Genomic DNA, 26,430 nt, shown 5'->3' with positions numbered 1-26,430 from the left:
CTGTTTAGACTTGGTTAATATCTTGCACATTTGAAGTTGGCGTCCAGAGGCGCAAATTTGAAGCACTGTAAAGTTTATTTTTGTTATGTTTGAGAAGATTTGTTTTAGGTGGGACTTGAAATTAAGCCAAGGTGGAGATTTGTTGATTTTGGCTTAATCCCAAGTCCCACATCGGTGGGTTCATTGTTTGGGAAGGAGGTTTGAGGGTTATAAATTAAACTCTTCTTCTCCTTCACTGTGATATATCCCAATTTGTAATATCTTCTCTCATAATAATAAAAGTGAGTTGTTTTTGCAGTGCTCGGAGATTAGGCTAAACAGGCCGAACTCCGTTAACAATTTTCGGGTGTGTTTTTTTCTCTTTATCTTTTTTATTATTCCGCTTTATTTATTCAATATTATTTGTCGGGTAGCTCTGTTAGAGTTTTGTTTTAGTGGGAAAATTACCCGTTTTTCCCAACAGGATGAAATTCTTCTGGCACCTCCTTTACTCCTTCCTCCACCTCCATATCATTTTAAAATGTCAAACATACCTATATTTTAGGGTTTTGGCCATCTCGATCACTTGTTCTTCATTTTGAACCCTCTGATTCACTCCGGTGTGATTTTTGTGTGATTGCAGTTGTAGGTGGTGACTGAAGGTGGTAAAGGTTAACTGCGGTGAGTTTTGTAGGGATTTTTATCACAGTTTTTTGTTTTTGTTTTTTTCGTTTGATTATATGTATCAAATTAACAAGTTTGTACACTTTTTTTTTTTAATTTGAATATCGGATTGTCAACCAGATATTCAATTTTTTCTTTTTTAAAATGTATACGATTTGATTAGTCAAATATGAAAAAATATTTATAATTTCTTTTAATTAAGTTTAATGTATTTTTTTATTGTTTTTATTTTAGTTATTGTTTAATTATTACAAGGGAATCCAAAATGTGGAGTAATGATCGTGAAGAAATAGAAAAAAAATATTGACACTAAGTTAATAAATGTACCGCCCCGTCCCTGGGCGTTGACCAAAAGTCAAAGTCAACGTATGGTGGGACCCCTCGAGGGATCCAAGGAAGAAAGTCAACAGATTGACCACTTGAGGCATCGCCAGTAGGAGGCGTCGCCACGTTAAGGCATCGCCAAGCTAAAACATTACAAGGAGGCTTCGGGCCTCAACAGTTCAGAACAGTAACAGAGGAAGGTGGCTTCAAGGCCATAAGTTCTAGAACCAGTGGGGAGTAACTTGACTTGTGAAGTATCCACGCCACCTCTGGGAGACCCCTGGGACAGATACAACCCATGAGAGGGCCACGCCCAGGGGCGAGCCATGTGCGTGGTACGAGAAGAAGGTAGATACACTCCCAGGGCGAGTGACTAGAAGTTGGGGTGCATGAGTTGGCACCCAGAAAGTCATCCCCTTGCGCCAAATGCACCTCGAGAAAGCAGGGTTTGCACGATGGATTAACCCTAAGTTGGGTTACGGCGCTGTAGGGCCCTCCACGAAGAGTCGCGATCAAGTCAGAAGAACACGTGGCAATGAGCACTGAAAACATCAAGGTTTTCCTAAAAGTTCGCTAAGGTACGCGTTAATTCAGTTAAGATTCGAACGTTCCAAGGAATATTTTTATACGCTTTCAATGCGCTTTAACGCGCTTTAAATGCGTGAGGTGTATAAAAAGGGACCTTGGGACGTTTGAAAAGGGATCCGAGTTTTGACCTAGTTCGCACAGGTTTACATAGAGCACAAACCCTAGTTGTTCCCGCGGCGCACCCACTGTGTGCACAAGACAATTAGGGCAACACAGTTTTAGCCACTCAGTATTTTCGACCACCCTGAGAGCATCCAGTCACGGTGTTCGATACGGAGGTGTGTCACCTTTGATGTTTCTCGCTAGCTGACTTGATCGTCGGAGTGCAAACGGCCGCGAGGGCGCCCCTTTGTTCACTTCTTTTCAGGTACTCACAGACGGAGCAGAACGAAGGTGCCCTAACTCATGAGGACAAGCCATGCACAAAGATGACCCTGGTCAATCGGCGGGAACATTTGGCGCCCACCGTGGGGCCGATATAAAACATCTGTCCCATTACACAGTTTTTCAGTCCTAGTTGCAGTTTCCAACCCAGTTCCAATTCTCAAAACCCAGATAGTCGAGAAGGCTTCCAGAAACCACGAACATGAGGCCCGCACGCGCTAGGAGTGAAGAGATGACCATGCAACAACTCATGGGCATGATGCAAGGGTTGCAGGAAGCAATGGCAGCATCGAAAGCAGAGCAAGAGCGCATGCAGGCGGATCTCACAGCATCTCAGGCGAGAAACGATGAGCTTCACCGCGCCAACGAGGAGCTACGTCGTGGATGGCGCGACGTAGATGAGCCTGAGACTGCCACCCCACCCAGAGAATTCTCAACACCATTTTCGCAAGCGATCCTAGAGACAACAATCCCCAACACATTCACGGGGCCCAAAGTAACCTTCACAGGGATGAAGGATCCTGAGGCGCACCTCATTGCGTTCCACACACAGATGATGCTGGTAAGCGGTTCTGATGCTGTAAGATGCAAGCTCTTTATGAGCACTTTGACTGGGATGACCATGGATTGGTTCATCAGCCTCCCAGAGGGCCACATCACGTCTTTCGCACAGCTCTCGCGGCTATTCAGAGAGCAGTATTTAGCCAACAGGGCCCCAGCCCCAGTTTCATACGACCTGTTCGACGTAAAGCAGTATCAAGGTGAGACCTTGAAAGAGTACATAAGCCGCTTCGGGGCGCAGGTGGTGAAGGTGGGTACCACCGACGAGCCCATAATCTTGTAAGCATTCAGGAAAGGGGTGTGTCTTGGGTCTTTCAGCAAGTCACTCAATCGCAGCTGCCCCAAAACTTTTGCTGAAGTGAGGCGTCGGGCGGTAGAACACATTGCCTTTAAGGACGAGGCATACGAGAAGTGCACGACAGCTGCACCTACACGCCCAAGAGCGCAAATGCGCTCGCAACCCGCTAGGGTCCACGAAGCCACCACAGAAAGAAAGAACCAAGACAGGAAGCGCACCTACGAGACAAGGAGGGCCCAGCCAAGGGTTCAAGCAGAAGGAAGGAGAGAGGGAAATAGACCTCTAAGGCGCAACTTTGTGGTAGAACTTAAAGACCTCATCGTTGTGCCCAACATAACTGACAGGTTGAGGCCACCAGTGAAGTCTGACAAGATACTGGAACCTCACAAGGAATCATGGTGCGAATTTCACGAAGCATTCGGACACCATATTAACAACTGCTTGGCTCTGGGCTATCAGTTGGATGAGTTGGTAAAGAATGGTTTCTTGAAAGATTATCTCGCTGGATCCACGGCAACCACAGCCACGACGACACCAGAGGACGGTCCAGCACATGAAATGCCAACTCACGGAGAAGTACACACCATTTCTTGCGGCTTTTCCGGAGGAGGACCCATTGCCTCTCAACGTAAGAAATATGTGAGGTCAGTAAGTTCAGTTGCTGAGGAATTTCCAGACGACCCGTGGGAGTCAGACCTCGTTTTCACAAGGGCTGACCTACGGGATGTCGTCCCACACGATAATGACCCAGTGGTCATTTCAGTAGTCACAACGGGAAGAAAGGTACATAGGGTCCTCGTCGATCAACGCAGTTCTGCAGACGTCATGTTTTGGTCGACCTTCAATAAGCTACAGTTGTCCCCCGACCTTTTGAGACCCTATACTGGATGCTTGTATGGGTTTGCAGATAACCCAGTAGAGGTACGTGGCTACTTGGAGCTGAGGACGACGTTCACTGATGGAGCGGCGTCGCGCACCGAGAGCATTCGGTACTTGGTGGTCAACGCCAACTCAGCTTACAACGTTTTGTTAGGCAGACCTTCCTTGAACAGATTAATGGCAGTGTCCTCCACGCGCCACATGAAGATGAAGCTACCAGATCTTAGTGACAAGGTGATCGTGATCAAGTCAGATCAAGAAGAGGCCCGTAAGTGCTATGAAAATAGCCTAAAGACAAAGAGAGGCGTGGTCATGGTGATTGAGCGACCACTCGTTTCAGATTCGCAAATGGAGTTAGAGCCGTTGGAGGAAGCGACGCCCGCGAAGTCCACGACCGTCGAAGCCACACCTGTAGGGGCGACGCCTGTGGAAGATGCACATCAAGAAGAAAGATACAGCGATGCCTCGCCGATGGAAGGAGTATACGGAGAGGCCTCGCCCGCAGAAGAAGAGCCAGAGGAGGCAATGCCCGATGCATCCGTTGGGGCGACGCCTATGGAAGAGGACTCCATGAAAGAGAACGTGCAGAACGAGCAACCCCGACCAGAAGACAACATAGTAGAAAGGCATATAGGGGGTAAGGTATTCAAATTAGGACGCTTGCTGAGCCAAGGAGAACAAGAAGAGGTAGCCACAGTAATCTCGCGCCACCTAGATGCTTTCGCGTGGACTGCGGCGGACATGCCAGGTATCGACTCAGACTTTTTGTGCCACCATCTTACCATGAACGCCAAGGTTCGCCCTGTGAGACAAAGAAGGAGGAAGTTCAATGAAGGGCGATGTCTCGTCGTGAAGGAAGAGACACAGAAACTGCTCAGCGTTGGACACATCAGGGAAATACAATACCCTGAGTGGCTAGCCAACGTAGTCCTAGTGAAGAAGGCAAACGGGAAATGGAGAATGTGCGTTGACTTCACAGATCTGAACAAGGCATGCCCCAAAGATTCGTACCCACTGCCCAACATCGACGCATTAGTGGATAGCGCCTCAGGCTGCAAGATGCTGAGTTTCTTGGACGCATTCTCAAGTTACAATCAGATCAAGATGCATCCAAGGGATGAGAGCAAAACGACGTTCATGACGGAGACAAGCAGCTACTGTTACAAGGTGATGCCATTTGGGTTAAAAAATGCAGGCGCCACCTACCAGAGGCTAATGGACAACATCCTTGCACCCATGCTAAGAAGGAACGTGCAGGCCTACGTAGATGACATGGTGGTGACTTCACACGAGATAGGGTAGCACGCAACTGATCTAGAAGAGCTGTTTGCTACCATATCAAAGTATCACCTCAAATTAAGCCCAGAAAAGTGTGTTTTTGGCGTGGAAGCAGGGAAGTTCTTGGGATTTATGCTCACTGAAAGGGGAATAGAGGCGAACCCCGATAAGTGCGCAACTATTATATCCATGAGGAGCCCAACCTCAGTTAAAGAAGTTCAGCAATTGACTGGGAGGATGGCAGCTTTGTCTAGATTTGTATCTGCTGGAGGGGAAAAGGGCCACCCTTATTTCCAATGCTTCAAGAGGAATAGCCGTTTTGCATGGACGGATGAATGTGAAGCAGCGTTCCTCAAGTTGAAGGAATACTTGGGGACGCCACCGGTGCTTTGCAAGCCACGAGTGAGCGTCCCCCTCCGATTATATTTTGCGGTAACAGAGTGGGCCATTAGTTCTGTGCTGGTCCAGGAGCAAGACCAAGTGCAGAAGCCCATTTACTTCGTGAGCAAGGCCTTGCAAGGCTCATAATTGAGGTACCAGTCGCTAGAGAAGGCGACACTAGCAATGGTGTTCTCAGCCCGAAGGCTCTGCCACTATTTCCACAGCTTCACGGTGGTGGTGATGACAAACATCCCCATCTAAAAGGTACTTCAAAAGCCAGATGTTGCAGGGAGGATGGTTCGCTCGGCGGTAGAGCTGTCAAAGTTTGACATCCAGTATGAACCCAGGGGGTCCATCAAAGGGCAAGTCTATGCTGATTTCGTGGCAGAGCTCTCACCAAGAGGAGACCCCCAAGAAGTGGAGTTAGGGTCACAGTGGATGCTCTCAGTGGATGAATCTTCCAACCAGCAAGGGAGTGGCGCTGGAATAATCTTGGAGGGGCCTAATGGAGTGTTGATCGAGCAAGCCTTACGCTTCGCCTTCAAAGCGAGCAACAACCAGGCGGAGTACGAGGCGTTGATTGCTGGGATGCTGTTGGCTAAAGAAATGGGTGTTCAGAACCTCCTGGCGAAGAGTGACTCACAGTTGGTCACAGGGCAAGTGGCAGGGGAGTATCAGGCAAATGACCCACAGATGGCCGCCTACCTGAGGTACGTTGAGGTATTGAAAAGAGCTTTCGCTGCGTTTGAGCTGGTGCATGTCCCTAGGGAGCAGAATGCTAGAGCTGACCTGCTTGCCAAGCTGGCCAGTTCAGGCAAGGGGGGAAGGTAGAGGACTGTAATACAAGAGATCCTCAAAACGTTGCGAAAGTTTGTTGCAGACAACAGGGTGGACGTTCTTCACGTTAGTACAACAAGAGGAAAACACAGGAATCATCGCTCTTTGAGTCAAGATACGGTCAGGGCACCCTGCATCAGTACCTACGCAACCTTGTCGGAAGAAGAGAAGGGCGAATAGATATGCGTCTTGGAGGAAGGCGACACTTGGATGACCCCTTATAGGCGATACCTCGCGGATGGGATCCTCCCAGCGGAACCAGAAGAAGGCAAGAAGATCAAGAGGAACGCTGGAAGGTACACCTTAGTGGATGGGATATTATTCAGACACGGGTTTACGCACCCTATCTTGACGTGTGTCAGTGGCGACGAGTGCATCAGGATAATGGCTAAACTCCACGAAGGTATTTGTGGGAGCCATGTGGGAGGAAGGTCCTTGGCATCCAAGGTAATACGTGCAGGGTTTTTCTGGCCAACAGTAAGAGAGGACTGCATACGATACGCCCAGCGGTGCAAGCAGTGTCAGATGCACGCTGATTGGCATAAGGCGCCGCCAGAAGAACTGAGATCCATACACAGCCCGTGGCCTTTCCATACTTGGGGTATTGATATCCTAGGTCCGTTCCCATTGGCGATAAGGTAGATGGAGTACTTAATCGTTGCCATCGAATACTTCACCAAGTGGATAGAGGCAGAACCAGTGCCACAGATCACTGCGCACAAGGTACAACATTTCGTTTGGAAGAACATTGTGTGTCGTTTTGGGGTGCCAAGGCGTCTCATTTCAGATAATGGCACCCAATTCGCGAGCCAATAGTTGGGGAAGCTATGTACAGAAGTAGGAATCAAACAGGTGTTTGCATCAGTCGAACACCCCCAGACAAATGGGCAGGTCGAATCACCAAACAGAGTTTTGTTGAGGGGTTTGAAACGCAGGTTAGAGAAAGCTAAAAGGGCGTGGGCAGAAGAAGTACCAAGGATTGTATGGGCTTACCACACCACGCCCCAATCCTCCACCTTGGAGATGCCTTTCAGCCTAGTGTATGGATTGGATGCCATGATCCAGTAGAGATCCACGAGAGCTCGGCTCGTTTCCTAGGTTTCGTGGCAGAAGAGTCCAACGAAGAAAGGAAGGTGAACTTAGATCTGATAGACGAAGCCAGAGAAGAGGCGAAAATCAAAGCCGAGGCCGTGAAGAGAAGAGTGGAGCGTCAGTACAGCTCTAAGGTGAAGCTGCGACAGTTCCAGGTAGGTGACCTGGTCATGAGGAAGGCTCACCCGTACGAGTTAGAAAACAAGTTGTCTCCCAAGTGGACTGGACCGTTCAGAGTAACCAAAGCTAAGGGGAATGGTTTGTATAAGTTAGAGACTCTAGAAGAAGGCCCCATCCCACGTAGTTGGAATGCAGCGAATTTAAAGTTTTATTTCAGTTGAAACTTTGTAAAGGGGACACTTTTTTTCCCTCTCGGGGGTTTTTTAACGAGGTCACCCAAATAAAGAAAAGAAAAGTTTAAGATATTCTTGCCTTAGTTTTCTCTTTTCATGTAAGATCAAAGGAACAAAGCCAAAGGTAAGGCGTCGCCGAGATAAGACGTCGCCGAAAAAAAGGCGTCGCTAAGATAAGGCGTCGCCGAGAGGAGGCGTCGCCAGATGAAGAGGCGGAGGTCAGATGCAAAGCAAGATAACAGGTATGTGGAGTATAAGTTAAAAATTCGGGTGCCTAGTCTTTGAGCAGGGGTTAAAGGATTCCTTCGGGACGCCCCCTCCTCAAGTATGAATAGCTAGCCCCGGTACCAGATATCAGTGAAAGTTAAAAATCTGAGCGCCTAGTCTTTGAGCAGGGGTTAAAGGATTCCTTTAGGATGCCCCCTCCTCAAGTATGAATAGCTAGCCCAGTACCAGATGTCAGTGTAAGTGAAAGCTAAAAATTCGGACGCCTAGTCCCTGAGCAGGGGTTAAGGGATTCCTTCGGGACGCCCCCTCCTCAGGTATGAATAGCTAGTCCCGGTGTTTGGAGCTTTAGACACCCTGAGGACGATACGGCGCTGTTGTAGTAGGCCTCTCCTCAGGCGTGGACACCAAACGCAAAGAGATAAGGGATAAAAGTCGCCCTGGTTTTTTAGACACTCCATGGAGGATACGGTGCTGTTGTATAGGCCTCTCCATAGGCGTGGGCACCAGAGCACGACTCTTGTCCCACGTGTATAAGTACACTGAGGACACCCAGAGCAGGCCCCTCCTCGAGCGAAGACAACCAGTGCAGATAAAGAAGAGTCCTCCTCGCCCTTGAGCAATAGCGGGGCCAGGAAAGATATGAGAGCGAGACCTTTGGTAATAAGTGCCTAAGGACTCGAAACAGGTAAGGTGTAGAGCAAGTTGAAGACTTCCACGAGCTCAAAAATCCAGAGAAAATCAGAAAGCAAGGAAAAGAAGAAACGTGAAAGCCCAAGTACCAGAGGCCAGAAAATACGTGAAGATTAATTCCTCCATGGCCTTGTTGGACAATGTTGAGGCAAGCAGCTTCTTCCTGAGGGAGACTCCTCGCGGATACGAAGGACAAGCGAGATTCTGAGCGAGAGGACCAAGAGGAGGATGTGCCTCACACCTTAAGGAGAAAGAATAAGAGGGGGAGACACGTGCTACCTAAAGAGTTAAGGACGAAGCGACAAAGAAAACGCCTCGAAGGCTAGTACCAGCTAAAGTCTTTGGTGAAGAAAAGAAAATAGAAGCAGATAAAGCACAAGCAGAATTGAAAGCAGATAACATTTAAGCAAGTTCAAAAAGTTATAATTAAAAGCCAAGTTCGTGATAATTACAAGTTAAGCAAAGAAGTAATTATTAAATGATTTTGTCAAAGCACAGAGCATAAGCTATTCATTAGGACCCTCCAAAGGCACAATTTCCCCATCAACCACCTCGTTTAGAGGGCTGCACTTGGAGATATCGATGCTTGGGTTGGCACAAGCCGCTTGGACTAGAGCCTCCACGAACCTAGCAGCGGCCTCCTCGACCAGTTTCTCCTCAGCAACCTTGAAGTTGGCAGCTTGAGCGGTCATCTCTTGGTCCTTGGAGGCCAAGGCAGCCATCAACTCTTGAACCTTGGTCTGGAGGGTGGCATTTTCAGTGGCTAACCGGGCGCATTCGTCAGTCTTCGACTCGAGCGCAACCTCAGTTTTCCCCAGTGTCTGCTCCTGATCCACACACTGGTCCTCAAGTTTCTTTTGCTGCACCTTGGAGATCTCCGCTGCTGCCTCAAGATCAGCAATCTTTACTCGAAGGGGCACCACCTGAGTGAGGAGTTCGGCGTTGGCTTGCGACGCCTCGTGCAGCCGTTTGTTGGCCTCCTCCTTCGCCGTTTGTGCCACCCTCAACTAGGTCTTATACGTGTCCTCCTGACGCCCCCAGTGGGTGGCCAGCTTCTCCTTCTCTTCTTTTAAGGAAGCAACTTCCTTCTCCATCGCTCGAAAGGCGGAAGCTTGGGCAGCCTTAGCCCTAGCCTACATGTGCCAGGAGTGGGCGCAAGACATGAAGGCACCCATGTAGTAGTATAGACTTTCCCTCTGGGGCCCTTCAGCTTGACCACCTGGAGACGCCCTGCCCAAGAAGCCCCTCAATGAATCTTGCATGGGAAGGGGAAGCTCTGGGGCAGACAGGGAAACGCTTATGGGCTCAGTTTCAACCCCAACCCCCGGGTTCGTCGACTGAGGAGGAGAAGTGGCGCTTGGAGGGTCCTCCCTCAAAGACTCAGCCCCATGCGAGGAAGAGGTAGCAGAAGTGACTGTCTGAGGGGCATGTTGAGTTCTTTTTCGTTTGAAGACTTGCCCCTCAACAGAGTCTTCGTCATCAGAAACCACCTCCACTACCCTCTTTCCCTTGTCAAGGGAGGCTGATGAAGGAGTAGCCTCGACCAGCGCAAGAGGCATGGCCGCAATAGGAGGTGGTGAGCGGGGAGGTTGTTCAGGAGAAGGTTGGACTGAGGGAGTTGAAGGAGTCGTGGCTGATTGAAGATGAAGATTGGGAGAGGATGGGGGTGCAGCGGAGGTTGGTAGGGGGGATGCCGAAGCCCCGTCTTTGGACTTCAGCACCTGAGCCAATCGCAACCGTCGTTGCCTATCCATCATAGAATCTACACCAAGAAGACAAACATAGTTGAGGTTAGGCACAAGCTAAAGTTAAAACACAAAAAGAGCAGAGAAATCATGCATCAAGCAAGAATCCAACAGAAGCGGGGAATAGAAGGTTATGGGGGGAAGCTCTCATACTTATGTATTGTGCTAGAGCTTCAGCGTTGTACTCTAGACTTATAAGGGTGGCGGTGTCAAAGCCCCCCACGCTAGTCAGGATTTGACAAGCCTCTCGATCACTCGAGGGCAATTCGTCCAGCGACTTGGGCTTCACGGTCTTTACCTCCTTCACCCAATACAGAGGAAAGCCGTCAAGGGCGGAGGGATCGTAGTCGGAGCAGCAAACCTTGAAGAATCTGCCTTTCCACTCCTTAAAGGATTGCTGGAATAGAGTCAGGAGGACCCTTCCAAGGATATTGCTGAGACTTACCTAAAGGCTTTTCCCCTGTTTCTTCACTTCGAAGAAATGTAGGAAGATGTCGACAGAGGGTGCGCACCCGAAGAACCCACACAATACGCCAAAGGCCTTGACGAAGGCCCAGCCGTTGGGGTGCAGCTGGGCTGGGGCAATGTTGATCTCCGTTAGCAATTCCCTCTCAAACCTAGAGAAGGGCAAGCGCATCCCTATACGCTTGAAGACCACTTGATAGAAGTAGAAGAAGGGGACCCCGTTGTTGGCCCGCTCATCCCCATACACAGGCTCCCCTAGAGTACAAGGGAGCATTGCGATGTCGTCATCGTGCCTTTTCGCGAAGGCACGATGATCGTAGGTGCTTGGCTCTCCTACATGATCCCTCCAAGCTTTTGTGGAGACCAGGCTCGAGCACTCGTCGAGCAGCTCGTCCGGAGCCCATGTGTAAAGGGCCCTATGGTTGACTCTGGGAGGTGGAGGGTTGGCCGTCATTTTGGTACGTGCCATTAACGAAGAAACTGAAGAATGAAGAAGAGAAAAGGGTTCAGCAAGTAAGGTTAGGGAAAAAGGGGGAGAGAAACCCTAAGAAAGCCCCTACTCACGCGAGAAGTTCAGGGGGGAAGGAACAGGGAAATGGAAAAGGGAATACAAGAGATGCAGAAACATAAACAGACCCAGGCAGATACGAGATTAATGCAGTAATAGGCAAGAATAAGCAAGAGAGAAAAATCATACCTTTGAGTGTTTTAGTTGGTAAAAGGCGAGACTGCGTAGAGAGAAAGCAGAAATCGCAGAAGAAACTTTGAGAAGATGAACAGTGCAGAGAATACGAAGGGTGATGGAACAGTGCCTTGAGCGCGCAAATTCGAAGGGTTGTAACGTTAACTTGAAAGCGCAAACGACGCTCGTCCTCAGCCGTAGGATCGTGCCACGTGTCAAGAGATTAAAGCATAACTTAAAGTGTCACATCCTCAGCGCAGAGAATGTCACGTCAGACTCTCAGAGAATGTCACGTCAGACTCTCGGAGAATGTCAAGTCAACTGCTCAAAGGGAATGTCACGTCAGCAAGAGTGCCACGTGGATGATAGGGCGAGGCCTTAGTCTTTTTACTGAAACAAGTGTCAGCTCAAGACTGGGGGCTTGTGTACTGCCCCGTCCCCGGGCGTTGACCAAAAGTCAAAGTCAACGTATGGTGGGACCCCTCGAGGGGTCCAAGGAAGGAAGTCAACAGATTGACCACTTGAGGCATCGCCAAGTTAAGGCATCGCCAGTAGGAGGCGTCGCCAGGTTAAGGCATCGCCAAGCTAAAACATCACAAGGAGGCTTCGGGCCTCGACAGTTCAGAACAGTAACAGAGGAAGGAGGAAGGTGGCTTCAAGGCCATAAGTTCTAGAACCAGTGGGGAGTAACCTGACTTGTGAAGTATCCACGCCACCTCTGGGAGACCCCTGGGACAGATACAACCCATGAGAGGGCCACGCCCAGGGGCGAGCCATGTGCGTGGTACGAGAAGAAGTTAGATACACTCCCAGGGCGAGTGACTAGAAGTTGGGGCGCATGAGTTGGCACCCAGAAAGTCATCCCCTTGTGCCAAATGCACCTCGAGAAAGGAGGGTTTGCACGATGGATTAACCCTAAGTTGGGTTACGGCGTTGTAGGGCCCTCCACAAAGAGTCGCGATCAAGTCAGAAGAACACGTGGCAATGAGCACTGAAAACATCAAGGTTTTCCTAAAAGTTCGCTAAGGTACGCGTTAATTCAGTTAAGATTCGAACGTTCCAAGGAATATTTTTATATGCTTTCAATGCGCTTTAACGCGCTTTAAATGCGAGAGGTGTATAAAAAGGGACCTTGGGACGTTTGAAAAGGGATCCGAGTTTTGACCTAGTTCGCACAGGTTTACATAGAGCACAAACCCTAGTTGTTCCCGCAGCGCACCCACTGTGTGCACAAGATAATTAGGGCAACACAGTTTTAGCCACTCAGTATTTTCGACCACCCTCAGAGCATCCAGTCACGGTGTTCGATATGGAGGTGTGTCACCTTTGATGTTCCTCGCTAGCTGATTTGATCATCGGAGTGCAAACGGCCGCGAGGGCGCCCCTTTGTTCACTTTTTTTCAGGTACTCACAGACGGAGCAGAACGAAGGTGCCCTAGCTCGTGAGGACAAGCCACGCACAAAGATGACCCTGGTCAACCGACGGGAACAATAAATATGAAGTTATTGAACATGAATTGGTCCAATAGATTATGACAATTATTTTATAACTAATGAGGTAAATCTTAATTTAAGTTATTTATGTTATAAGTTTGAGGTTTGACATTTATAGGATAAACATTTTAAAAAAGGTATAGTAGTTGCACTGTGATCAACACCTTGACCACGATTTCTTCTATGAACGGATATAGTAGGTCTCAATCGTCAACTCCATCAGCTTGTGATTCACCACCTTTATTCCTAGCCATATGTGCAAAATTTCATTCCAAACAACATTTCATAAACTAAAAAATAAAATAACATTAAACTTTTAATTTAAAATACATCCAAATCGGACTGCATCTTTCGATATACACTCCATAAAACACAAATTGATTTGTACATTCCAGTATAGAATCAAGAAACACACAAATTGGATTGTACAAACCGTGCACAATTGCAAATATACATCGGATTGAACATATCGATATGCTCTTCAAAAAAATGTAAAACGATTTGTACATTCCAGTTTGTATACCCATATTTAGATTTACTTAGTGAATTGTAGATACCAGTGTTCATTTTCTATTAATATACTAGTGTGTACATTCGATTTGTATAACCAAATTTGGATATACATACCGGAATGTATGAACTAGTGTACATTTTTTTTATTAATATACTGTTCATACATTTCGGTATGTATATTTGAATCCGGTTATACAAATCGAAATGTACAAACCAATATATTAATAGAAAATATACACCAGTCTTTACAAACCAGCACTCACAACGTGGAAAAAACACACACAAAAAATGGTAGGTGCAACATTCAAACAAAAGAAAAAGGGGACTTACATTCACTACAATGTTTCCTTAAACCCTTGCAAGCCTCGTCTAACACTCAAAAAGTGAAACCTCTCTTGGACCACGGTGGTGTTACCGCCGTTGAGAGAAAAGGAGGTGTGCTGCTTGACAAAAAATAAGAAGTGAAGAGCTGTAGTGTGATGGGAACAAAGAAATAGAGTTTTAAAATTTTAATACAGGGTATAAAGGGTACAAATGTAATTTCAAATTAACTAATGGTGATGTAAGGAGAATTTGTCATTAATAGTGTGTACACAAAACTAGTCTTAAGTCTAATTCTTAGATCTGATTTGTGAACCCTATGGATAACCCACTTATTTTTAAAATTTAGGAATTATCCCCAATAGACTTATGCAAACTTTATTTCCCATGTAGAACTAAGCATTTTGAATCGTGAGAATTCGACTCACGAGGAAGCAAATTCTCACCTATGTTTCTCATTTTTGCAATGAAAATGCTTTAGAATTTGATTTTTGGGGAGCTGAATTTTGGAAGTATTTATTTTCTGACAATGAACAGGAGCGGAAGAAGGTCGTTCAGTGCATTCTGCATTCGGTGTATTTAGAGGGTACAAAATTTTCTTTGTAAATCTTATTAACTTGGCATACACTACAATCATTGTAGGAAATGGAAATTGAAAGTTCCAAGTTAACAATTTAGAAATGTTTTAATCAAATATTGAACAATATCATACCTAATTTGTCCTTGTGTGGTTAGTCGAGGTTGACGGTAGTACTGTTGAACCAAGTGATGTTCAAGCTTTGAAGAATCCAAACCCTTTGAAGGATGTTGAAGCCTTGGTTGTGTTTGATGTTGCTGTGCTGGTTTAGTATAGTTCTGGGGTAGTTTGAGTGTTGTAATCCACCCTTTGATCGAATCTAAAGCATAGGCATTCTCAATCTCTGTGAAAGTAAAATGTTTTCAAACTAAGTTAAAACAACCGATTGTTTTGCTGAAACAACCGATTGTTTATACTTAGATGTTTTAAGAAAAGATTGAAAATTGTTTTTCAAGTTGTTGAACTGTTAGAACCAAAACAACCGATTGATTCGAGGAAACAACCGATTGTTTGTTTTGGGACCATAATAGAAAAACTATTTTATCTTTGACTGAGCTTTAAATGATTTAACTGCTTACGCTTCAGTCATTAAATGCTTTGACCAATCTTTTAATGCAATGTAAGAGTTTGTTAAAATTTGATAACAAACAACATATTTGAATAAATTCAGAAAAACATATTTGAGTAATAATCTTTTACAAGATTTTGAAATAGAGTTTTTGAGTTTTTCAAAGAGCTGAGATTGCTGAAAGTTTGTGATTGATCAAAGTTTGTGGAATAGGATTCTGCTTGTATTGATTTCAGATTATCTTATGTAACAAGTGTGATCCTTGTACTCTGTGAAACAAGTTTTCGTTTCTGTGTTTGCTGAGATTGGTTGTGTGTTCTTGAGGGGATCAAGATCAACAATCTTAGTGTTGGTGTGTTGGCCAAGAAGAGTGTGTGTCTTGAGGTGTTCAAGGTCACTTTCTTGTTTGTCGTGTAAGTGATCAAGGTGTGATTGCTTAGTGGAATTCCTCAGGGTTTCTGAGAAGACTGGATGTAGCTCTGGGTTTGGAGTGAACCAGTATAAACATCTGTGTGCAACCTCTCTATCCTTAACTCTTTAAATTCAGTTTTGTTTGTTGTTTGCTAGTATAAACAACCGATTGTTTTTCTGGTTCTGCTGTTTTTTATTGCTGTTTTGGCAAACTGAATTTCTTATCAATTGTTTCTTGAGATAATTTCATTCTTGTTTTAAAAGTTTGCGAAAACCCTCTTTAAACAATTCACCCCCCCCCCCCCCCTCTAGTTTAAAGCCATTCATTCTAACAATTGGCATCAAGAGCTTGGTTCTTGAAAGTTATTCAAGTTGATCCTAAAACTGTTTTTAAAATGGTTGATAGACTACCTTTTGGGGAAGGTGCTTCAATTAACAGACCACCTCTGTTTTGTGGTTTGAACTACCAATTTTGGAAAGTGAGAATGAAAATATTTATGGAATCACTTGATAAAGGAATTTTGGATGCAATTGAAAATGGTCCTTTTGTCCCAAAGTTTGAAAAAGATGGATCTGTTATTGAGAAGCCATAGTCTCAATGGACTGATGCAGAAAGCAAAAAGGCCAAATTCGATTGCATTGCCAAAAATATCATAACCTCTGCTTTAAATTCTGATGAGTTTTTCAGGGTCTCTCAATGCAAATCATCAAAAGAAATGTGGGACACCTTGGAAGTCACTCATGAAGGAACAAATGAGGTGAAGAGAGCTAGGAAGCATGCTCTACTTCAAGAGTATGAGATGTTCAGAATGCTTAAAGGAGAAACAATTGTTGAGGTGCAGAAAAGATTCACACATATCATCAATCATCTCATGAGTCTTGACAAGACCTTTGATAAAGAAGAGTTGAACATCAAGATCTTGAAATGTCTTGATAGAGCATGGCAACCCAAGGTAACTGCTATTTCCGAATCTAAAGATCTAACATCATTAAGTGTTGCTTCTTTGTTTGGAAAGCTTAGGGAACATGAGTTAGAGATGAATAGACTCAATGTTCAAGAGAGTGAAGATAAGCACACAAGGAGCATAGCCTTAAAAGCTTCCAAGCACAAAGGAAAACAATAATCCAGTGATGAAAGTGATGAGGAAAACCTTAGCTTGCTGTCAAGAAAGTTCAGCAAATTTTTAAAGAGAAACCGCAACAAAGACAACAACAAAGAAAGGTATGGAAACAAGAAATCCAATGATTTTAATTCCAATAACTATACTTGTTTTGGTTGTGGTGAGCAAGGTCATATAAAGGCAGATTGTCCAAACAAAAGCAAGGAGAAAAAGTCTAGCTACAAGGAAAAGAAAAGCAAGACAAAAAGAGCCTACATAGCTTGAGATGAAAATGAGGTGTCATCATCAAGTTCTTCATCAAGTGAAGATGAGAAAGCAAACATCTGCTTGATTGCTAAAGAGGATGATGAATCTTGCAGCTCAAGTGAGGTAAGTTCATGTGCTTCCTTGAATGAACAAAATTACAGTGAATTACTTGAAGCTTTTCAAGAAACTCATGATGAAGCTAATCGATTGGTTCTTTCAAACAACCGATTGAAAGATCTTAACAACTGGCTAGAAAAGAGAGTGAAATCACTTGAAGATGAGATTGAAAAATCAAAAAATAATTTCAAAAATCTGGAAAACCATTTCAAAAATGCTTCTTGCAAGTGTGACACTCTCATTTGCGAAAATTGTGAAAATCTTGAGAAAAAGGTTCACTACCTTGTTGAAACTGTGGACAAGCTTTCAAAGGGGAAATCTAACTTTGAGAATGTCTTGGCATCTCAAAGCTGTGTTTTTGGAAAGGCTGGTTTGGGTTTCAATCCACAGAACCAACAAGATAAGTTTTCAAAAAAAAAATTAAGAAATCCAGTGAAACAACCGATTGTTAAATCGAAACAACCGGTTGTTACATGCTTTTATTGCATGAAAAAGGGCCATTCAGTTAGATTCTGAAAAATAAGAAAATTTTTTGTTCCTAGAGGCTACATGAAATGGATTCCGAAAGGATGTGAGGTTCCAAATGAGAAAAAGAAATCTATTGGACCCACATTTGTGAAGGGACCAAATCTTGTTGCTTGAATTCATGTTTGTGCAGGAATTCTAAAGAAGTGTGAAGAACTAAGTCATGTGATCAAATCCTTGGAAGAAAAAGACAGTCATTGAAGCAGAATCAATGATATGCATTTGTCCAAAGGATCTCAATAGTGAAAAGAGGCTTCTTGATCATAAAGCACATGGCTCATTGAAGAATTAACACAAGGATAAGACTTTCCTTTATTTGTTCTTATTTTGTGATTTATAGTTCTTTCTCATGGATAAAAATCTTTTTAATATGCTTAATATCATTTGCTTTGAACATTTTCTTCTCATAGTTAAAATTCAAAATCAGTTTTAACAGCTGCAGAAAAACAACCGATTGTTTCTTCGAAATAACCGACTGTTTTAGGTCTGACAGCACTGTGTAGAAATCCTTTTAACTGCTATTTTGAATTTCTATCCGTTGCAGATCAATTCAAAGAGAGAATCTTGGTCAAAGAACCTGTGATTGAAAGCTGATCACGTTGAGAGAGAAGTTACAATTGTCATAAAGGAAAATATTCCAAAAACTTGGAAATTCAAGAGCCTTAATGACTAGTCAAAAATCACATGAGAAGACCATGTGATTTTCAGCTTTTTCTGACGTTTTCTGTGTAGGGCAGAGTCAAGTCCTCTCTCTCTAAAAAATCAGGTACCCACTAAATAAAATTGAATGTTAATTGATTCTTTTTTTGCTATAAAATCTGGTGCAGCTGATCTTTTCCACAAGAACAACCAATTGCAACATCTCTTGCAAAAATCTGTGAAGTGAGCTCTTCTCTGTTTTCTTCTCTGCCATCATGGGATCAACTCCTCCCACCTCAAAGAGAGTCAAAACCAGGGTTGTAAGGTCTGGAGGAAGGCTAGAAGGCTGGTTTTCTGGAGACAATGATCTTATTGAGAGATATAGGTATGAAACAAGTATCAAAAAGATAAACAACCCCAAGGTTGTATGCTTTGATTGGCTGAAAAGTCAAAAGCTTGACAATGTAAGAAGGATGCTCAAGGATCAATCTCTCAGAAAGTTCCTGGAGATGAAGGGAAACATTTATCCAGATTTGGTAAGGGTGTTCTACACAAATTTAAAGTTTGAGGGAAACAATCTAGTTTCTCATGTGAAAGGTGTAGAAATGGAGATAACTCATAAAGTATGGACTGTTGTTGTTGGTCTCAAGTTCTCTGGCCTTAGAATCAACAAGGGAAACCTTGGAGTGGTGGAGGATTTTAACAAAATCCAATACTACAAGAGTTGCTTGAAGAATCAACATGCTCAAGTGAGAACATGCTCGGTTGGAGGTCTAAAGCTTGATGAAAGATTGCTTGCTCTCATTGTGACCTGGATTTTAACTCCAAGGGGGAGTAATCATTCTATTCTTACTGAGGAAGATCTGGTATATATCTTCTGCATCATGAAGAAAATCAAAATCAATTGGATCCACATCATCAAAGAGCACATGCAAAAGGCTATGAGGTTATGTGACTATCACTATCCATATGCTTTTTTGGTATCTAAATTTTTACTCTATTTTGAAGTAAATCTTGAAGATGAAACATCTGAGTTGGTCAAGTCAACTCAAGAGTTGAACAACGGATCACTCAGCAAAATGGGTTTTACCAAAGTAGGTGGCAAATGGATTAGCAAGGATGGTGACCTTGGTGCCTCATCTAGTGGTGCTGCTGATCTTGAACAAGATGAATCTGCTGATATGGATGTTCAACATGAAGATCCACCTGAAGATTATCAAGATGTTGGACCTAGTGCTGGTGTTGGAAATCAAGAAGAAAGGATGCAAACCATGTCTCCTTTTGAGAGACTCATGATGGATAGGCTTGGTAGCTTTGGGGAGAATCAAAGAAACCTTCATGATCTCTGTGTTAGTAATTTCCAGAGGATTGACAACAGGTTTGACAACATGGATGCACGCTTCATGACTCTAGATGAACAAATTGAAATAACCAAATCTTTGATCTTCAGTTTGTTGATGATGATGAATGAGGAAAAACAACCGGTTGATGTATCGAAACAACCGATTGTTTTTGGTGGTTATATCTGGTGTTTTAAATTCTCTTTCTTTCTACTGTTTCTGCTTTAATTCTGATGTAATCAAAACAATTTTGTTTTATATCTTCTCTTTGTCTATTTGTGAAGACAAATAGGGGGAGATATATATGCTGTGTTTAAATTTTTGTTTTTTAGTTGTTAAAACAGTTTGGATGAGTAAAACCTTATAGGTTTTTGCTCTTATATTTGTTTCTGATATTCATCTATGAACTTTAAATCTTATATATGTACTAACCAAATATCAGAAGTTCTATGTTTTGTTCAAAACTGTATCTTGCAGGAACTGCTTCAGATTCAATCAGGTGCAACACAAGCATCAGGGATTTGTCTTCATCAAATAGGGGGAGATTGTTGAACCTTGTGATGTTCAAGCTTTGAAGAATCCAAACCCTTTGAAGGATGTTGAAGCTTTGGTTGTGCTTGCTATTGCTGTGCTGGTTTAGTATAGTTCTGGGGTAGTTTGAGTGTTGTAATCCACCCTTTGATTGAATCTAAAGCATAGGCATTCTCAATCTTTGTGAAAGTAAAATGTTTTCAAATTAAGTTAATACAACCGATTGTTTTGTCGAAACAACCGATTGTTTATACTTAGATGTTTTAAGAAAAGATTGAATTTTTTTTTCAAATGGTTGAACTGTTAGAACCAAAACAACCGATTGATTCGAGGAAACAACCGATTGTTTGTTTTGGGACCATAACAGAAAAACTATTTTATCTTTGACTGAGCATTAAATGATTTAACTGCTTACGCTCCAGTCATTAAATGCTTTGACCAATCTTTTAATGCAATTTAAGAGTTTGTTAAGATTTGATAACAAACAACATCTTTGAATAAATTCAGAAAAACATATTTGAGTAATAATCTTTTACAAGATTTTGAAATAGAGTTTTTGAGTTTTTCAAAGAGCTGAGATTGCTGAAAGTTTGTGATTGATCAAAGTTTGTGGAATAGGATTCTGCTTGTATTGATTTCAGATTATCTTATGTAACAAGTGTGATCCTTGTACTCTGTGAAACAAGTTTTCGTTTCTGTGTTTGCTGAGATTGGTTGTGTGTTCTTGAGGGGATCAAGATCAACAATCTTAGTGTTGGTGTGTTGGCCAAGAAGAGTGTGTGTCTTGAGGTGTTCAAGGTCACTTTCTTGGTTGTGGTGTAAGTGATCAAGGTGTGATTGCTTAGTGGAATTCCTCAGGGTTTCTGAGAAGACTGGATGTAGCTCTGGGTTTGGAGTGAACCAGTATAAACATTTGTGTGCAATCTCTCTATCCTTAACTCTTTAAATTCAGTTTTGTTTGTTGTTTGCTGGTATAAACAACCGATTGTTTTTCTGGTTCTGCTGTTTTTTATTGTTGTTTTGGCAAACTGAATTTCTTATCAATTGTTTCTTGAGATAATTTCATTCTTGTTTTAAAAGTTTGCGAAAACCCTCTTTAAACAATTCACCCCCCCCCCCCCCCCCCCGCTCTAGTTTAAAGCCATCCATTCTAACAAGTACAACTTCATCAACAATGTTTAATCTTGTCGTCCCAAAGCGCCACAACCTTTATCCTTTAAATGGAAGAAGGTACATTAGGAAACAAGCATTTAAAGTGGACACCTTCATCATACATTTTGCAAAGACAATAACAAGATCAAAATTGTAAAAATTTTCAGTGTATGTATGTTAAGCAAAAATGGTTCATTTGAGAATGAAAACAAAAGTATTGGAAAGAATAAAGAATTTTTATATATTGTGTGTAAGCTGAATGGTTTCAAAGTGGTGTGGGTGAAAGCTTGAATTTATAGTTGGAGAATGATTGGTATATAAATGAAAATTGTTGTTTATGATGTGTACAATGAACTGTGTGTATTAAATAATAAATTTATTACATGTATTATCACATGCACATTAAAAGAGATGATGTTGGTACATTGGTGTTGCGGAAAATCCTAGTTTGTAAAATCTATTTTTGGAGGCGTGTGTTGTGAGGAAAAAGAATTGTGGAAAAGTGATGTAATGATGTACATTTTTATGTTGTGTGGCCTAAGGAAAAGCAATAATGGAGGAGTGATGTAGTGATGCATATTATTGTGTTGTGTGATCTAAAAAATAGGGAGAGTGATTGTTATACAAATTAAGGAAAAAACAATTATGAGGGAGTGATGTGATAATGCACATCATTGTTCGATTTTACCTAAGAAAAAATAATTATGAAAAAGTGATGTGACCATGCATATTATTGTAAATGTCTTGTGTGATGTAAAGAAAAACAATTATTGATTGATTTAATAATGAACATTATTATAATGGGTGGGATTACGAAAAGTCACTATGAAGATTGATTTTGTGGTGCATAACATTGATTAGTGTGACCTAACCGATATGTGCAACTTTGTGCATCACTTTTCCACTTTTCTCACACTTTAAGTAATGTATGGTTGTGTTGTTTTTTAGCATTAATAACATTATAAATTATTTTAAATATTTTCATATTTATTATTTGAAAATTGTAGTTAATTATTGAAATTGTATATGTTGAGCATAAAGAAGAAAAATAAATGATAAATGCACATTCATTAAATATTTTCTTGAATTGTGCATGAAATACTGTGTGAAATGAAACATAATTAATGATTAGAAATGAACGCTCCAGCAATGTTGAGACATTTTTTTTGTTCGATTGTTGTTTGACAATATGAACATTTTTTGATCTCACTATGTTATTTTCTTATGTCCATATCATTCCTTATACTACTTGACTTAGACCTCTCCTTTAAGGTTCTTTTCACGTCAAGACTTGCATAATATCTTACCAGTGTAGGCAAGCCAGTACTCTTATTTTTTAGTTCGTCAAATAGTGATTCGTAGACATGTTGCGATGTGTACACAAGTGAGATGTACCAAGCAAAATTGTGGTGAACATGTTCGCATGCAACAAGCACATAGGAGTATGATAGATGTAGTTTTTAAAATTTCTCAATTTGATTCCATCTTCAAATATTTTTGTTACAACTTCAAGTAGACATGTCCAATAATCCTCATGGCTTCCACTTGCATGCCTGAAGAATTTGTTGCAACAAATGCATGCTATCATCATGAAAGATATTAGAAGATTTTTTGTTTTTCTCAAAAAAAAAGAGTTTAAATTGATTGTAATATGATCCCACCTTGAATTATCATCTCATGCAAGAGTCCTCTTCTATCTCAAGATATTGTCTAGCCAACCTCACCTAAGGTTTTTCTCTCTAACTATCTTGTAGTAGAAGCAAAAGCATAGCTATGTCATTTTATGTTATAATTATTTGTTGGAAATGTAGTTAATAAACAAAATGTATAAATTGATAGAGTTCAATGAGTAAACAAATGAGGACAACTATGCAGGTTAACATGTTCCAACTACCACCATTTCTAAAGTATACACCCAAATGACAAATACAATTAACATGTTATTATGATCACCTAGTACGGACTAATAACACCTCTATATTTTCTATACAAGAAAATTTCCTCCATATATACCTAGGGTGGGTACACGTAACTAGTTACTAAGTCGAATTCTTAGACCAACAGATCCAATGGAAAACCCACAAGAATATTGCATTTTGTGCACCCCATGTATTTGATGTATGGAACAAGCCTCTTCTCCCTTAAATTATGTGTCTAACGCGTATCAAATTCTTATAATATGCATACAAACACATATTGGTCAAGTATTCAGTTTAGAAGTTTTTTTTTTTTTAGTCTTAGAGCACACTTCTAACACCATTTTAAAAAAAATAAAAAGTTGTTAATTTTTCTTTAAATAAATTTAAACTAGACTATCTTTTTTAAATATTATGTTAAAAGAAGGAAAGATTATATTCCTTTATCACTTTTCAAATTTTAGTTAAATTAATTATATTTATTCTTTTATATTTAAAAGACCTTGTTCACACAAAAAAACTCGATTGTCACTATATAAAATACGTCCGAATGTGTCCAGTGACAAAGTCTCTATACATAAGTTGGTGAGGCTCTCCTTAGAGAGCTATGGAAAGAAGGACTAAACAAGAAGGGAAGGCTGGCTGCATTGTAAACCAACCTACTTTCTCTTTTTGCAGCTTCACAGCCCCTCAGCAGAATCTTCAAGAGTTGTTGCCACTATCACCAACGACCCCTTTATTCATAATAAAAATTATTAATTCAAGAGGTGTTTCTAGCAATGTTCAAAATTATTTACATTTCTTCTTTGAATATTCATATATATTAGGTAAATGCAATGAAAATTTAAGAAATAAGAAGAAAAATCAATTAAGATGTGAAAGTGGTAACATTGTATAAATTCTAATGGTCAAAGGATATGCAAAAAAAATGTCGGAATCTTAGATGAGAAAAGAACAGGGATACAAAAAAAACTGTTCATTTCCTTCAAAAGACCCGGTGGGTGGAACCCTTTGGCTCTTAGCCTCCGTGCGAACCGAAAGACAAACAATTTGAGTTCCTTCAGCTTTCTGATGGAGGCTTTATACATACACTCACATTAACAATAAATATAAATCATCAAAAATGTTAATATCGAAATATAAGGAGGGAAGGAACATGCGTGACAGCGTTTCATACCCTCAAACCTATTCGAATAATCGAACCATTTCAACATTTTATATATTTTATATGTGCCTCTGTCTGGACCATACGACACTTGTTCGTCGTTTGGATATTCTGAAGGCAGATTCAAAACAATAACAAAAAGGTCAAAATAAAATAATTGATTTATTGAAAAAATGTGAAAGGCTGCTTGAGGAACAATTGATTAGAAACGCATAGAGTCCATTCAAAAGGCCTTTCTCTGAAGGGATCCAAACGCGAATTCGGATCCGATTAATGTGTGCCTCCTAACTAAGCCGCGTATGAAAGTTGGAGTTTTCATAAGGCTACTCAAAGAGGCAGGTTCAGGAAGTGATCTTGCAAATGGATAAAATGATATGTTGTCTAGAGGGCTTTCGAAATACGAGTTACAGTAAAAGAAACAGAGTTAAAGTGACACAATAATGTCAAATTGTGTTCTAAGCTTTTGGTTTAGTAGTGCAGATTCAAAACTTTTATATCAACATGAAGTTGAGGTAAGATGAACAGTGAATGATAAGACAGTTGTGAAGGATCCCATTCTCAATAAAACCAAACAAATTCAACACATAGAAAGCTCACCTTTGCCTTCTCTGCATGCTTTAGAGTCCCAACAGCATCAATTTTCAACACCATTCTTGAACTACTGTGCTGTCATGCAAGTCCCCCTCCCAAGAGCTTTGGTAAGCGCTTGTTGTCCACATTAAAGTTTGGTGGGTTTATCGAACATACTTGGAAGCAAGCCTAAGCCTATTTTCCAAACAAATGTCAGATTGTACAGAAAGTTATGCTACCAAACCACTTTCTCATAGTAAAATGGATCTGAGCATATGGTATTTTCTAGACCAAACTGCTTGCTAGCAACCGCTGCTTTCATTCGAGAAACAATTTGCTCCTTATCACGAACCTCCATATTCTCCGAACCTTCCTCAACCAGAGCATCCAGTATTTGAACAGTCTGAAACAGGACAGCAACATCAGTACAATATTTAAAGATCAATCACAAAGGCTCCCATCAAAACCATAAATATTCAGACAAAACCTTCGTTCTGTAAACACCAACCACCCAGAGATTCATACACGAACAAACAAATAACATTCCCAGAACCCAAAATTAAAAACTCCCTTAATAAACGGGAAAAAAAACTACTTATTCTCAAGCCTCCTCAAACTTCAAATCACATTAAATTTACTCTTATTACTGCATCACGAATAAACGATAGACCAATAAACATGAAAACGTACACATACCCACATTATAAAACTCCAAAATTTTGGAATCTGAAGGTGCAACATCCACTCGGGGTGAGTTTAAAAACGTAAAAACAAAAAAGGGTAAGCGCGATCGTTACCATTGGGACCAAGGGAAGTTCGAGTAATAGTGGAAAGGTGTTTGTGGCCTCATCGAGACCAGAAAGGTATCTGTGGTCTTCCATGAGCATGGATTGAATTCCATAGGGTTGAATGTTGAAACCCATGTTCTTGCAATTTGAGAATACCCATAACCCTAACCCTAAAACCCTGAAAATGCTAACTACTCTATTAAACTTTTGCGGCTACACTGCCTCGGCACTGTCTCACTAAACCCTAATTCTTTTGAACTACACAAATAGTTGCTTTTATAGAAAACTAGTGATTATTTTTTTATTATTTTATTAGACAAAAATATAATTTTACTCTTTTTTATTACTTTGAATCCGCAATTCTGTCTTCTTATTTTAAAGTAAAAGTATCTAGTATTGCAATTTTACAAAATTAGTGATTTTTAAGTTAAGATTTTGAAATTTAAAATATTAAGGTTGACAGTTTAAAGTCCCACACCTTAACTAAACATTTTTTTTTCATTCTATCGGATTTTGATGTAAAAAAAATAAAAGAAAAATAATTATTGTGTGGAGGTCACAGTAAAAATGATTGTAATCACCTTAAAATTTAAAGATACTTATCTCGATGAGAATGTGTCAAATTAGAATTATCGTCAAATTAGAATTATGGAGTAGTAATTAATGTTTTAACTTAGACAATTGTATTAGAATAATTTTTATTTTTTTTTTACTGGTACTGGACAAGCTAGTTTCGGTGATCGACTGATCATGTCAAAACACACGACACTTAATAAATGATAACAACGACAGTTACGATAATCATTTATGAGTCATATTCATGTCTCTGATTATGTAAGAAATATCTCTAAAAAATCAATTAAGTAATGATTAACTGAAATGTGATAAAGATATTTTTTATATATACCAACATAGTTATGTACTAATATATCTCTTTATGAATCAAGGATCACAGTGCACATCAGTGGATAACTGACTCTCAGGTCAT

At 41.4% G+C, this 26,430-nt stretch overlaps 2 protein-coding genes, 1 long non-coding RNA gene and 1 other non-coding gene across 4 annotated transcripts; 2 read left to right on the top strand and 2 right to left on the bottom strand.

Moving 5' to 3' along the window:
• Positions 1-5,650: 5,650 nt before the first annotated feature.
• Positions 5,651-6,187, top strand: LOC137838422 (uncharacterized). Its single transcript, XM_068647668.1, has one exon. It carries the CDS (start codon positions 5,651-5,653, stop codon positions 6,185-6,187), a length of 537 nt encoding a protein of 178 aa, XP_068503769.1.
• Positions 6,188-7,176: 989 nt separating this feature from the next.
• Positions 7,177-7,626, top strand: LOC137838421 (uncharacterized). The gene has a single exon (XM_068647667.1). The coding sequence runs from the start codon at positions 7,177-7,179 to the stop codon at positions 7,624-7,626; it is 450 nt and encodes a 149-aa protein (XP_068503768.1).
• A 15,796-nt stretch (positions 7,627-23,422) lies between these two features.
• On the bottom strand, positions 23,423-25,693 carry LOC137837393 (uncharacterized). Its single transcript, XR_011085449.1, has 3 exons — positions 25,452-25,693; positions 24,682-25,057; positions 23,423-23,653 (listed from the first exon to the last, which is right to left on the bottom strand). It is a non-coding gene; the product is annotated as an uncharacterized lncRNA (long non-coding RNA).
• Positions 24,256-24,383, bottom strand: LOC137838920 (small nucleolar RNA U19). The gene has a single exon (XR_011085561.1). It is a non-coding gene; the product is annotated as a small nucleolar RNA U19 (small nucleolar RNA).
• Positions 25,694-26,430: the final 737 nt, after the last annotated feature.

Source organism: Phaseolus vulgaris, chromosome 4, assembly GCF_000499845.2.
Source record: "Phaseolus vulgaris cultivar G19833 chromosome 4, P. vulgaris v2.0, whole genome shotgun sequence".
NCBI lineage: Eukaryota > Viridiplantae > Streptophyta > Magnoliopsida > Fabales > Fabaceae > Phaseolus > Phaseolus vulgaris.
Note: the sequence above shows the minus strand (reverse complement) of the source record. Positions and strands in the feature narration are given on the sequence as shown.